This window comes from Lissotriton helveticus, chromosome 7 (assembly GCF_964261635.1).
Source record: "Lissotriton helveticus chromosome 7, aLisHel1.1, whole genome shotgun sequence".
NCBI lineage: Eukaryota > Metazoa > Chordata > Amphibia > Caudata > Salamandridae > Lissotriton > Lissotriton helveticus.
The window spans coordinates 716,053,517-716,069,327 of NC_136068.1; the positions used below are offsets into that span (position 1 = coordinate 716,053,517).

The following is a 15,811-nucleotide window of genomic DNA, read 5'->3' on the forward strand; positions in this document are numbered from 1 at the left end:
AGTATCCTTTTCATGTGGGGGAGAATACCATGGAGTGAACATACAACCATTACTGGTGACGCCTTGGGTCACATTGCCATGCTGCCGTACTAGAGGCAGACTGGCCTTCTAATGGAACCAGGAGGCTTTCCTGGCAGGCCATACTGATCTGAAAGGCTGGTTCTTGTTTTTGTATGGGGTAGACGCTCTCTCTTCAGAACCTTATTCTTGCCCTCACCTCAGGCTGTGAAGGAGTTTTATATTGTGCGAACTTCGGGTAACAGTGCGCTCTATAAATATCAATAACATTAACAAAGGTATCAGAGGGCTTTACAAGAGCACCAGTCGCGTTACAGACGGATACATTAATTTTGTTAGGCAGAGGGAGAATAGGTGATTTGCTCAGAATCACAGGATGTTGAGCGTCCCTGCCGTGACTCGAACCCCGTTGCCCAGCTTCGAGGTCGGTCGGTCTTTGTTGAGGACTGTCCAAAAAAGGGTAGGACAAGATCTGGGTGGGAGTGTGACTGTGGTCTCTCCTGCCAGTCATTCGGAGCCACTGGACTGTTGTTAAATTGGCCTCTACTCCTAAAGGCCTGAAATGTGTTACAATCAAGGCATTGTTGGCTACAGCTACAAGGAAGTTAGTGCAAGCAGTACATTGTTGAGAAACACCTCTAAAAAAAGAATCAGATAATACTTAGCCGAAAATTAATTAGTAATCTGTTTTTTAGTTAAAGGCAGAGAGAGGCGGCATCAGACTTGGCAATGTTGGCAGCCAAGGCGTGTTCTTCAATCAGTTGCTCGTGCCAAGCAACCGAGACAGCTCAGTCTGACAGCATGGCTGGTCTCTGCTGCACAGCCTGCCTGACAAGGTGTTACATTTGTCTGCACAGCTTGGGATTGGGGAGGAGGTGTAATGGGGTTGAGGAAGGGGTAACAGAGGAGGGAGAAAGCGAGGGGGGGGGGGGTTCTCTTCGGTTATTGAAAGACAGATGCCATGAGGGGTGCTATAAGGAGGGGTGAAATATTAGTACTGCAGCATAATTCTCTTTACACGCTGCAGATACAGCCACAATGTTAGATGCAGGCACAGATCGAGCAAACACACTACCTGTTATCCCCCTCCTCGCCAAATAGTGTAAAAAGAAGTTCGAGCGCGCTGCTGCGTAAATCAGCAAACTGCGATTTGCCGCAGTCCAAATCTGCTTCTGTTAAGGCGAGAACTGCGATCTGTTACAGTAACGATTCTTAGACCTAAGCTGGCAGCTCTATGCATTGAAGATAAACCATCTCGTTTTTTAAATTTTACCTTGGGCAAATTGTGCCTTCCACCTTGAAGCACTACAAAAAAAATTAACATTTTGATTGAGTTCCCAATATCTTTATCAATATTATTTTTTATTGTTTCCACCCCCCACATCTCACTTCTGAAGTTGGGGTTACCTTGATGATTCCAGTGGCTTCGTCACTACACTGCATATTTTATGGTATTGCTAGGCAATGTCCTGCACGCAACAAAAGTTAATAACTTTTGGTACCTTATTAATAGGAGCTATTGTTACCTACCTCAACAGAACTGACGTTAATTTTAATTTTAATTTAAATTTAATTGCGGGTTTATATAGCGCTAGGAATCGACTCCCGGAGGAGTATCTCCACGCTTCGACCGCTGGGGAACCCGTCCTGGCTCACCCTGAGAGATGGTCCCTGATGGGTATCTCTAAGGTGCGACCAAGCATCCCCGGCGGTCTGGGGGGCCGTTGTGAAGATGAGGCAAGCTGATGCCCAGAGTTGCCGAGTGTGGTTTCTGACTAGAGTAGGCACCGAGGCGAGAATTATCGAGTCCGCTGACCCTGGTCCACGACCTTGCCGCGTCGGGAATCGAACCCTGGTCCCGGGCCGTTCTCTGCTTACGGGTCTGCCGCCTCTAACCAGTGAGCCACACTTCTCCACACTAATCACGCCTTAAGAATGAAAAGCTGAGTGAGCCGCACCAGGATTCCGACCAATGGCCTGGAGGTTGCACCCAGATAGACCACAGAAACCATAGCACCGGTCCCATGTATGGGCTTGTCCCATTTATCTGATCTGCTCATCCTGTCCCCCTCATATAACTGGCTTGTTTTAAGGTGTCATTGAAGGAGCTTCATGGTTATAGCAACAAGACACATGCTGAAATAGGCTTCCGTCTGATGTTTGCAGGTATGGTATAAGGAGACAAGCCTTATGCTCAATCAAATAGATAATTTGATTAGACCAGTAGACCTGTTGTTAAATCCTTTACGTAATCTGTGAAATTCCCTGTTCGGTTAACCAGTCACAGGGGCTTCAGTAGAGCCCTCCATGCATGCATTGCCCAGTCAAACACAGCCTTTTGCTCAACAGAAAAAGGGGCTTTTCTCCAACTACAACCCAGGCTGTTGTCCACAAGATCATGACCTCTTACCTGATGGAACAGAACCTGCTGCCAAACAGAGCGCAACCTGTTGCCAAGTTAACACAACGTCTTGCCCAACAGCACAGAACTTCTTACCCAACATAGCAAAACCTCTTGAAAACAACAGAATCTCTTTCAAACCACATCATGTCTACTTGTCTTACAGAAAACAACCTCTTCCTCGGTGGGCCATACCTTGTCTGATGGACACTTCTACCTGCAGAGACCTCACCTCGAAGCTAGGGGAACCGTGTTCGAGTCTCGGCAGAGAAGAACAACATTCTGTGATTCTGTGCAAATCGCGTAATCTCCCCGTACCTAAGAATCTTGAATACGCACTAGAGAAGGAAAACTCTAGATGCAGTGCCTGGACAGGAATTGCTTGACTGAGGGATAGAAACTTCCAGAGAAGCATCCCTTCAAATAGATTTAATATGGACCACCTTCTTATTCTAGTGCATAGGAAAGGATGTGAGGTATCTTGGCCTGGTAAATGTCTAAAATAATTTTAAAATGTCTCCTACCTGAAGTGCAATAAAATCTTTCCAAGGCACCTACGTATGCCTCAAGCCTTATGCGTGTGAGGTATTTTCTAAGGTCTGCGAAAAGAACCTCTCCAAGTATGTGTAGGATGTTCCCACCTCCATGGCCTTTCCACCCAACTTCCAATCGAAGAGGCAGTACAACCATTTCCCTCTGAAAGGGACCATCTTGGTTTTAGTAATGTTTATTTTCAGGAAGTTGCACTCTGCATATTTAGAAAGCATGTTGAAGTCTCGCTGAATGCCAAAAGTTGTAAGGTATAAAATGACCTCATCATCGGCATACCTTAAAACATATACATTTTGGTGCTCAATATTTGGGGTGAAATTAGTTATGTTGTTAAAACATGATGGATTCATGCTGCTAGCGGCCATGGTACATTGCTTTCGACAGATTTGAAACCTACAGGGTGCCTCAACTTTCATCTTTCTGAGGTGGATGAAATGAGCACCATGTCTGTTGAGAAGTAGCAGTTATTCAAACAAATACCTTTTTCTTTTCTGTGCATAAAGTGTATGTTAAGGCTGAAAATCAACCAGATTGATCTTAATGTTTCTCCTAGTTTACATGAGTGGCTAAAGCTCTGGATTCTGTGCAGAGTGGGTACTTCATAGCTACACCCAAGTACCACTACACGCATTGCTTGACCGTGTGCACATAAGACCCATGTGCCGGTAGCTGTCACTTCACCATTCGTTCTACTAATGCAGAGAAAGGCTGAGGAGTTCAGAATTTCATCTATTTATTTCAAATTATTTAAGAAATGTCTTCAATGTGGACCTGATATGCATCACAGCACGTTCATAGAGGTAGGATTCAAGAGCTGCAGAATGTCAGCATCATTTTTTGTCATCTCCGGGTCTGAGGGCAGATTCCACGGTTCTCCCTTTTATTTGCTGCTGAGTATTCAAAGGCGCCAAATCACCTACAAGCTCTGCCATTTTGGCCATGCCCCTTCCATGTTAGTGGTAAGGAACTGTGCTAACTCTCGGTAAGTTGGCCACAGAGCTATGCCGAGACTGTGGGGTTGGCTGTCCGTGTAGGGGGGGTAAGGGGGGGGGGGGGCGGGGGGGTTGCCACAGATTACTTTTCAACGTAGAATTAGAGAGAAAGCACACTGATGCAACTTACTAACGTTTAAGGGGCAGGGCCAAACATGCTTTGCTAATTGTTTTCTTTCTTAAAGGGGTGGGGCATGTAGCCTCCCTCCCTGAGCCTAATATGGCTCTGGGGATCCCATCCCCCAGGGCTACCCATATTTTAGAGGGGGGGGTGGGCTACGTGGCCCGCCCCCCAAAAAAAGAAAGATTCTTAAACCCTGCAGAAACGGCGAATGCATTTCGGCTTTGTAAGCCTTCCTCAGCGCCAGCAGTAAACATGTGGTGATCACATCTTAATCTCTTAAAGTGTACCACCACAATCTGTTGAATCCGCTCCGCCCCCAAGCCAGTACTTTAGCTCATCTGCAGCAAATCACCGTATGTCCGCGAACTGCAAGTCCCAGAATGCTGTTCATTAATCCAGGTAGGTATAGCGAGGGACGCTCAATAACTGTGTGGAATGCGGGTCATGAGATGTGTAGTGAAACCATTTTCCTGCATGATGTTGTACTTGAAATAAGGCGCCCCCAACCGCATCAACCCCCAGTTCAAGAGTCCATTCGGCGGGGGCAGATACGGAAATCCATTTCACCCAGCATGGAGTACAGTGACTCCAACACCGCTCTATCTCCTCCTGAATCTGGTAATGGGCTCTGGCATGTCCTATCCACTGGCGTAACGAAAATTGAGGGGGCCTCCCTGCAAGGTATGGAGAGGGGCCCCCTCTGGGCTCAATTAGGAGCTCTCCGGACAGAGTGCAGTGCCAAGGGGGCCCCCTGGAGCTTCGCCCCCCCCGCACCGCGTGGGCTGCGGGGGCCTGTGTTACACCCCTGGTCCAATCCCTTGAACAATGTAGAAATCCGCCTCAGCAGAAATATATATCCAACCCTTTTCATCCATTGGTCTGTTATTGTGCCATTCACACATTTCGTCCACTCACTACAGGATATAGCATGGGGTGATGGGTTAGCGCACTTTAGCCACTGGCTAGAATTACCCATGACAAAATACTCATTGACAAAGCCAAAAGGCAGTCAGACAACACCCAACCTATCGGCTTTGACAATGTTTGTTTTGTTCCATGATGATGGCGAGACAGCTAATGCTTTCTTTTGATCAGACCTACCAAATTCATTTAACATGTTTGCTCAGATGGCTTTCGCTGTCTCTAGATCATCAGACCTAACAAATTAATATAACATGTTTGCTCATTTGGGAAGAGTATATTAAACTCTTGCAGCTGCTTTGCCATCAAGGGTATTCGGCAATTTTCTATGAGAAAGACAAAAGTGAACAGCTTTAGTAAACAATTCCTGTAATTCTCAGTGACTGCGGAAAAGTGCATTATTTAAGATATGAATAAAACATGATTTCATATTATGTAAAAAGCTCCTCTTTGCCCTACCTACAGGTGACAGCTGCTATTTGCAGCAGATTTAGCTTTGCAATCAAGTAGTGCATTATGGAATACTAAATCTCGCAAAGTGGTTGTTAGACTACTTTCCTCTTAACTGCTGTATAATGTTTGCATTGCACTTACGCTGTCTTGAGTCAGATGGGAATGTGAAAGATTATTTTGCAAATGGGAATGTCTGCACCTCTACGCAGGCTCAGAGGGCTATCTATGCTTCTTCTGGGAATATCACAGGGCCAAACATGTCACACTCCATTGTGATTGCCGATGTGATTTGAGGAGTATTCTTGTATGAATTTATTTTGTATTTGCATAGTGGGGCCCATGAAATTGGACACAACTTGGTAGATTTCAAAAACTTCTCTACCAGAGGGCTTTGAGTTCTAAGTACTTTTAAGGGAAACCGAGAGAAATCAAGTATTTTCAAACACACAGGGGAAAAGTATATGGGAGTTAAAGACCACTTTACTATCGAGCTTTTTAGCCAATGAACGCAGAAGTGCTATTTCAAGAACGTTGCACAGTGAGTACTACAGAGATTGCAAAATTGCTCATTGCCTCAAGTTAATAATTTATAGTCCGTTTGTAAATTTACAAAATACATCAAGCACAAGATGCATGCTAGTTTACTACCTATTAGACCTAGATTTTAGCCCTAGCACCCATGCTTACTCAAACAAATGTGTGTTCTTGAACAAATCACTATCTTCCATGTACTTTGGTTCCCTTGTGCTCCAAATTCAGAAGTTAAAAACCGGGCGAACTAAAGTATAACGTGCATGAACATAATGTGCCTGTTTGTTTTACTGGTTAAGTGCCTAGAAGTGGTTACTTTCACAATGTCGTGCTACAAATTATTTGCACTCTCTTCACTCAGTGCAATATAAAAACTCAAGTTACAGACCAGAACATATCCTATAATGTTTGCACTGTCATCCCCTGTAGACTGAGTGTGTGTTACCAACGAAAACTACTTCATTGCCACAAGGAATGCATTTTTATTAAAAATGGTAATTCACAATAGAAACATTTTATGGCAGGATTTTAATATTTTAGTTGGTGTTATTTTATGTACTGCAGCTGCAAAATAAATAGGTGGGAGACCAAGGTTCTTTTATGGTTTGCTTATGAAGTGTTTCAGATTAAAACATTTCATTGTGACAATAATAGTAGCCAGGTTATTAGCATAGCCCCATTTAGATAAATGTAGTTATCTCAAAAATCTGGAATGGATCTGCCCCTTCAGGACCGACTTTGGAGAACCCTGTTATTAGCCATCAACAGCACTATGTTTATCCTATAAAAAAATTCTCTTTAAGGAGAAGTTTAAATATAATCCCCACTCAAGAACTCTGCACTCTATAGCACACAATTTGGAGGCTAGCAGCCATCTCTTTGAAAGCAACAAACCCTTGATATGAAGTGCTTTGTAGCAGGTTGTGAGCAAGACATTAAAATGGCCGCCCAGTCTATTGAATTCCAAAGTAGCCAAACGAAGGGGATTGCCCTTCACAAAGTACTGTGGTTTCAGAGGATTTTAAAAACCTCACTGTGCATAACTTAGGGGAGTTGGAACAACTTGCCATCTAGGCAAATAAATGCTGGAAATCCCACAAGCAAAGCATAGAACAAACGTACAATGTTAACAAAGTGGGTCGGTCTTATGGAGATAACCTGGCTGACTACCTCCAACATAATCCATTACTTATTAATCTATTTTTCTACCCAGACCATTCTAGCTAATATCAAATGTGATTCGCCTAAACAATATGAAAAACAATTCAACAATATCAACAGATCCCATTGACTCCAGACGATGAGGCCCAAAAAGGGCACACACATTGAAAGTGCTTTGGTCCTAAGAAATAATTGCAGTGCGCTACAAAACAGCACTTATCATAAAATTACCTGTCTGATATGGTCATTGCATACGTAATCTTTACACTAAATGCACACTCACAGATAGATATACCTCAGGGACAGAGGCTGTTTGCATTATGCTCTCACAAAATCTAACAATCAAAGGATCTCTCTGAAGGATCTTACTAAAGGACGTGCATCAGCAAGTATCATCAGTCTAAAGTTTATTGACAAACAGCCTTTTCCCTCTTGATGAAGGTTTAGATGGAAATTTACCACGTTTACCACAAACCTTGGGAATGCTTCCTGTGCTCTCTGCGTGCAATGATCATTTTAGGTTGTTCATCCCAAACTATCCAGAGGCCAAAGGCTCACCAATGAAACTGAAAATACAGGACCCTTCCTTCTCTCACGGCCATGTTTAAGTGCATCATTGGAAAGTTGTAAAAATGCTGATTGATGTCCACCTTTTAAATAGACTCCGTATTCCCTTTGATATGGTCTTTGCAAAACTCTCCTGCCCACACCGCCGTTCCTGGTGATTGAAGCGTGACATCTAAAGCTGCACACCACCACTGACCAGCGGCTTCCATACCAGGGCATGATTGATGAAAACAATCAGGCACATTGATCTATGGGACTCTGGTCCCTTCATGATTGACACCACCCCTTCACCCCTAAAGCTACAGCGGATCTCGCTATAGAAATATTTACAGCTGAGCTGAGCCTCCGCAGCTTGATGCCAAATCCTCAATTTGTGCTGCACTCAATTGAAAAATACTCCTGAGATCCCAGAGTAGACATGCTGGAGGGTTATATTTCCCGAATCTCTGCAGTTTTTCAATTTCGGTGATTGGCGCAACAACAGATGTTTGCTCTGTAGCAGAGTGAATATAGAAAGAAGCCACATATCACAGTGAAAAAGGCTGGACAATCAGGCAAATAAAAAAAACAGTGGGAAAGCATCCACTGTACATATTAAAATGAGACCTCCCCCACACACACACGCACAACAGTCAGAACACAGGGTGTGAACGTTAGATGGGCGTCATGGAGATCCTTGGATTACAAGTCCATGCCTAAAGTGACGTTGCCTTTCACTTAGAAAGTGATTAGTGTATTTGCTTTCAATGAGTAAAGCTAACGTGTGTTCATTCTGCTACAAAAATTTGGAAGTCACGTGACTTCCTCGATAAAGGGCAAATGGGGTGTTGTAGTGCACACGTTATATTGTGGAATGCATCTTCTCGACTACACCGAAAAAGGACGTATCTTGTAGTATAGCATTCATTGCCGTTTTTCACAAAACTCTAGCTTAAAGTAACACCATACACATGACCCTCCCCAGTTGTGTTTGGTTCACCTTGTCCATGAACCAGTCGGTAGTTGTTCAATGTCACATTGTTCCATCTGAGGCACAACATTCACAGTTGGTCTCTTGGCAATGTTGGCACCAGTGTTCTAACCAACATAGCCGGCTGAATCTATGCAGTTTATTACATGGAACACCCAGTGTTTAATGACTATCCGAAGGCTGAGAAGTCAACAGTATGTTGCAGAGTCCAGACAAGTGCTATACAGAAGTATACGGTGAACATAGACCCATAGCAGCGGAAGGGGATAATACAATATAGGTGGTGGTGGATCGCTTCAAAGAACGTTTTTTGAACCTGCACATATATGTTTTTTCTTTACAAATTAAACACAATATATGCCCCACCAACAATCCGCTCTTATCGAGAGAACATTTTTTCAAAGACAAATCCAGTGTTGCAGACAAACCTATGTTTCCGATCTGCGGTCAGGACCTCTTAACCGTCCTCCCAACCCTCCAAACCATTTCACGCCCTACTGAAGAAAAGAAAAAATAACATGATAATAACTATTGTTATTATCATGTTATTTTTCCTATAGTTGTTAGTGGCTCTCCGGCGGGAGAGGGGCTGGCCAGAGCAGGGGAGGAGTGGTTTGCACTCCCAAAGTGCGCATGAACTGTATGGCCGGCCCTCTTGGGCCGACCAAACAGCCCATGCGCACTTTGCATGTTCCTACCAGGCTGCATTACACAGCCTGGTCAGCACAGGCTCCCTGTTGCAGTCTGAGCGCCGATCCACGGCACTCAGACCAATCACAGCGATGCATTGCAGCGTTGTGATTGGCTCAGTGGAGCCTGTTTGCCGGGTGCTGGCTGTTGCTGGGAGCCTGCAGAAAGTTGACTTGAAGGACACAGGAGAGGCTGCAGCCAGACAGCTGGCAGGCCAGCAATTCCAGGTGAGTGGCTTTTTAAAAAAATGTGTTCCATCCTTCGGCCTCCCTTTCCCCCTCCTCACCACCCGGGACCGGTAGAAGCCGCTACTGGTTGACTGGAACATACTTTTAAAATATTTTAGTCAGGCCTCAAAAGGCACGCCAAACCTTTTAGCTTTGGCAATGCTGATTTACAAGCGCCAGCCAACAAACTCGGTTGAGCGTAAATAATGAATGATCCCATTCACTTATAGGATATGAGGTTAAGAGCTGTTTGAAGCTGTGCAATTTGATATGCTGTACTTCGGATCATTACCAAGGTTTTAAAAAGATGGCCAGAGTATTACATTTTATATTTAAAAAGTTAGAACTATGCAGAGTCTATGGTCATACAGCAAGCTGGGAAATGGGCAGCTGTACTAGATCTAGTGGGCATTATCTGCTTCATTTTGGTTTAATTTTCTTTACAAATTTCATTTTGTCCTTGTAAATGTTCCAATAATTTTTTTTCTTAAGGATTGTTTCCTACATGTCTATACATATTTAAAAACACTCAGACACATGTCTGCAATTTTTTTATGTATCACTTTACATTTCAAACCTACATGCTAACCAAGGCCCTCTTTTCTAGGGAGGCACATATTAAATAACAAGAGTCACATTTTAGGGGGCATAAGAATATTTCTCTTACACCCTAAGGGACTCCATCCCATTTTTCCCTTAACCCCCTATAAGTAATGAAAAGAGTCAAAAAAGCCTGCCTTTTTCCACATCGCATAAGGAATGCATTTCGTACATATTAAGTGTTCCATACCACCCGCCTCTTCGTCTTTGATTCCTTATAAACAAAGTTGCAAAATAGCTCGATGTCACTAAATATGTTTATAGGATTTCACATAATAAACAAATGTATTCTGGGGGCCTTAGTTCTGCTGGTGTGTGTGTAGCTTGCATTAATCCAGTCAAACGAACAAACCTGAAATAACTGATTTGCAAAAGAAAACCCTAGAACTGGAGCACTGTGTCCTTATTGACAATGAGTTATCTGGTAGTCATACTATGCAGTGGCGGCTCGCACAGGTAATGCTGTGGAGGCGGAGAGGCGGCGAGGTAGGGGCTGGGTGGGGGGGTAGTGGGGTTTGACATACGACCGGACAGTATTGTGCAAATTAATAAATAAATAAAAGCACTTACTTAGCACTCCACTGTCCCGTCGTATGTCTAACTCCACTACCCCCCCCCCCCCCGACCCCCCCTCAGGAAGGAGAGCTCACCTTAATAGATGAGGAGGGATGCTCCGGTGCAATATCTGAACCTAATTATTTCATGAGTAGGGTATTGAGTAGCAAGGAGTGTGCTCCTAGAAAAAGTGCCAGCAGCAAAACCAGAATCAGCTCAGAGCCTGGGACAGACTAGGTGGGTCTACAGGATCTAGTGTTCGTGATCTTTGTTTCTATAACAATCCCATGTGGCGGCTCAAGTCAGTAGAAGATCTCAGTTTAGGGGCCAGAAGCTCTTGCCCCTTCCAGTTTACCTTCCAGTTTACCTCTCAGTATTACGCATATGAATACAATAGCTTCTATAATCTTCACCCAATCAATTTTCTCTTTTGTACGTATTGAATCTGCAGCAGAGTTATTCTTAATTAGTAGGACAGCACCTGGAAAAGTGTCTGCACCCTTAACTCGTCTGCGTCAGACATTGTAGACATCAAGCCTGCCAACATGGAAGAGTTGACAGAAGTGATCACGGCGGCCGAGTTCCACCCGCACCACTGTAACACCTTTGCATACAGCAGCAGCAAAGGGACGATACGGCTTTGCGACATGCGATCCTCGGCCCTGTGCGACAGACACTCCAAATGTGAGTAGCTGTGGTAAAGTCTCTCTCTTCCTGATAAATCAGCATTTGCTGAATCTTATACTATTGTGCATGTAGGTTGCTTTGAAATGTAGTGAGAGTGGTAATGTAGAGTGTGACTGTCATTGATATGAGAGTGAAGGCTTTCTTATTACAAGCATGTTGGGCAGCACTGTCAATGGCAACCCGGAGACTTACAATAGTATGTGCTTTTTATGGACTTCAAAGGGGAAACGGCCTTTACAACGAAGCCTTTACAACGAAATCGTTAACCACGCATGCAGTACAACGCATGCGTGGTTAACACGAAAGCCTTTACCACGCATACCTTTACTACGAGGTTTGTAGTAAAGGTATATGTGGTAAAGGTAAAAAGAAAAAAAAGGGGGGCTTGGGGGGGTCTCCCCCCCAAAAAAGAAACTCACCTGAAGTCACGTCGGGTATCAGCGTCGTTTAAGAGAAAACGGAAAATAAACTTCCGCTTTCTCTTAACGACGTATGACGTCACCACGCTAGTAATTGTGGTAAATGTAATGCGTGGTAAACGAATTCCGTTGTAACGCATGCGTGGTAAAGGCATGCGTTGCAACGGAATTCGTTGTAACGTCATATATTCCTTCAAAGCTACCTCCTTCAACTTGACCAAATTGTGTAATTCTGGGAACATTTAGGTCTGGATTTTTCAACACATACTATAGCCATGTGTCTAGGAGTACTAATATCCAGAACGCCTCTCCATATAACCCTTTATCCAAAATGTTGTAATGGGTATTTGAAACCTAGAGGTGAGCATTGTTTTATGCTCAGCGCTGGGAGTGCACCTAGGGATGTTTCAGGGTTAAAACTGACCTGAGGCAAATCACTTCACATCTGGTTAGGCATGAAGGTTTATAACAACTGGATTAGCATTTTTTTTTATGGTATTAGGGTCTATTTTTTTTTTATTTAATAGAGGATAGCCAAATGACCTTTTGTGGGAACTTTTTCAGGAGTCCAAGGGGAATATGGGACACTTAGCTCAGAATGTGACAATCAGAGCCCGTTACCACTGGTGTCTGGGTTTTACCCTACCTAATTATCCCAAAAGTGAGAACCAAGTACAACCCTTCAGGATTTGATTCTCAGGGTAGAGAAGTTGATCAGTCTAAGACTTACTCAGGGGGTGTGTTATCAGTTTAGAGAATCAGAACTCAACAAATCTTCTATCAACAATCTAGTCAGTGCTGTTGTTTAAAGAGGATAGTACTTTCCTTTTACATAAAACACTATACTGCACATAGAGTTTAAAGGACACTCCATAGTACACCAGTATCTTATAGATGTGTCACAGTGTACCAGGTGAAAAGTCTCAGCTATTCCTCTAGGACAGAGCCTACCATGTATTATGCAAATGGACTTTTAGTTCTCTACAAGGAAACTCAGGTAGGACTGTAATTGCAGTACACCCAAACCCATTGGAATGTGGCAAACCCCTTCATCCAGGATTTGGATAGGTTTTAGAGCCATAGTATAATGGCTCTCCTCCCTTCCTGAATCGCAGTTGCACAATCGTGTGATGATGCTGATGTGCAGGCTGGTCCATAGCTTGTCATCGATCAATGGTCAGTGCTATGCAAGAAGATGTGCTCATTGCATCGCACACTAAGCAAAGATTGTCTGCTTTCTGCCCAGCCCAGTGTTATCTCAATCTGCGGTGTGGGCTTCTATACTCGGCCAATGAAGTGAGCATCTACCGGGCCAGGACTGGTGGTGAGCGACTGCTTTCAGTCTGGGGAGTCCTGCTTTGCTGAATATTTCTTGGGCCCAGGCATAAGAACCCTCTCAGCCCCCTGAAAGAAAAGCAAGGACCTCAGCCCTGGTGACTTTACTGGAAAATCACAACTAAGTTGTATCCTCTTCTGATAACACGTGACGTCTTCCACCTTGGCACAGGTAAGTTACATGAGAAAGCAAAGTGTGATCATGAGTCGATCAGCATATCACACTTGTAGCTAGGCACTCAGTTTTCTTTAGAAGTGGGATCACAATTTCCAGAGCTAACCCATTCTCTGCTGCTAATATGGGTTTTTGTCTACTCCTTTTCCATTTCCCTATCTGTCAGTGGTGGCTTCTCCGTTAAGGCGGAGGATCATTCCCTCACTGCTCTCTGAGCAGTGCAAAAAGGAAAAATAAAATGAGAATGACACCATATTATTATCATTTTATTTTTCAGTACGGAGTCTGAGCCCGTCTAGGGTGAGGTGGGGAGGGGCTATTGTGATGAGTAGGGGGAGGAGTGGTGGGCGCCATAAGTGAGCATGTCAGTTTGGCCGGCAGTCTTAGGACAGCCAAACCGACATGCTCATTTTGCATTTCTCCACCCGGCTGTGCTGCATTGCCGGGTGGAGAACAGTCCCAGGCACTGTCTGAGCAGCAAACCGGGTCACTCAGACCAATCATGACGCTGCTGTTATGCTGGATATACTATTAACAGCATGACAGCTGTGTTATGATTGGCTAAGGGGAGTCTGTGAGCCTGTATGCTGCTGAGAGTTGACAGGACCACAAGACGATGGAGGAGAGGCTGTGGACGGCAAGTAAGTAATTTTTAAAACTTTTTTCCATCCTCCATCCTCCGGCGTCCCACTGCCTCACCACTTCTGTACCACAGCAGCCGCCACTGCGATCTGTCTCTTTTTCCTGCCTTTTCTGTTATTCTTTCTATCTTCCCAGTCCTATCTCTTTGCCTTTCTTCCTCTTCCTGATAGACCTACTTGATTTTGTCCCCCTCAAGGTCCCTAAACATTTCCTCTTGGTATTCCAATGCACATCCAGGTAAGTGATTCGGCAATTGAACCTCAACTGACAATTGAACAGCTATCAAAAAACCAATGCCCAGCCAGTGTTTTTACTTAAAAACAAAAAGTGTTGTACTTGTATACAAATCAGAAAACTCATGGCACTTTCAGAGGCACTCCACGTGTAACACCAGTATCATAAATATGGGTCATTGTGTGGTTGGAGGAAACCTCCTCTGCTATTTAAATAGAACAGAATAGTAGAGTCTATCCAATGATGTGCAAATTTATGTTTAGCCCTATAAAGGGAACCCTAGGGGAAGAAACTGTTCGTGTGGTACCCTAGCATCTCATGTTCTGTCTTATCTCTTTATCTAGAAATTGAATACGTTTAGACTCAGTGGGGTAATTGATGCCCGTCCTTCCAGGATCACAGTTGCACAGTACCTTTTTATGTCCTTGGTGATATCCTTGATCTGCAGGCAGGGCATGCTCATGTCAGTGATTTGCTGGCAGTGCTGCTTAAGGTGGTGTGCTCCTTTCATGGCACACCAAGCAGGGATCATCTTCTCCTCTCCCATAGCCAGGCCAAGAGGATTGTGGTCCACGGTGTGGGTGCCTGTGAACCCCTGGTCAGATCAGAATTGGCCGTGCTGGAGTGGATGTGAACATGTTGTGCTGTTCGCATCTGATATATCTTTTTAAAAGGATCTATATAAGCAACAAGGGCAGTAGGAGGGAAGAGGCAACACAACGATGAGAAAAAAGAAGGAGCAACACGACGAGAAGAAGAGAAACAAGCATTTGCAATGCAATAGGGCTCGCATTAGTAAAGTTAGAGGTATTAGTATTGTAAATGACACATTTTTTATTTATGTTTTTGTTTTGAAAATAGCGAAATGAATACCTTTGTCATTTACTATGCCAATAGTGTTAACTTTTGCAAACGTGACACCTATAGCATTTGTTATGCAATATGTGTTGTATTTACATGACTTAGATGTATTAATATTAAAAATAACAATGGGCTGTATTTTTTTCAATATTTAATACTTAAATAAAAGTTATTGTAATTTATAATGGCAATAGCTTAAACTTTTGCAAATAACTTTTTGGAAGATTATGTTTAGTGTATTTTATTGTGATGAAAATACAAGAACAGAAGTGAAATATTAACATTTTTTGTGACATTTGTAATAAAGTTTGAAACATTGAGAGAACATATTTGAATCAGTTGTTGTTGAATGGTTGCATAGATTGATGCTGTGGTGGCTCTGAATGATGTTGTGGCAGCGACGAGTGATGCTGTGGCGTTCAGTGATGCTGTGGTAGCGCATAGTGATGTTGTGGTGCCCCTGAGTGATGCTGTGGTGATGCGATGGATAGTGAGGGCGATAGATAGATAGAGGGAGTGCGAAAGATAGATAGAGGGAGGGCGAGAGATAGAGGCAGGGTGAGAGATAGAGGCAGGGCAAGAGGGCGAGGGATGGAGTGTGGGCGAGGGATGGAGTGTGGGCGAGGGATGGAGTGTGGGCGAGGGATGGAGTGTGGGCGAGGGATGGAGTGTGGGCCGGGGGAGGGATGGAGTGTG

The 15,811-nt window shown here is 43.9% G+C and overlaps 1 protein-coding gene across 1 annotated transcript in view; it reads left to right on the top strand.

Annotated features, from left to right (window-relative positions):
- PPP2R2B (protein phosphatase 2 regulatory subunit Bbeta) overlaps positions 1-15,811 on the top strand; it is a 304,244-nt gene that overhangs the window by 254,295 nt on the left and 34,138 nt on the right. Inside the window, exon 6 of the mRNA XM_078653298.1 lies at positions 11,282-11,446. Coding sequence (XP_078509424.1) covers positions 11,282-11,446 — 165 coding nt within the window. The remainder of the gene's footprint in view (positions 1-11,281; positions 11,447-15,811) is intronic.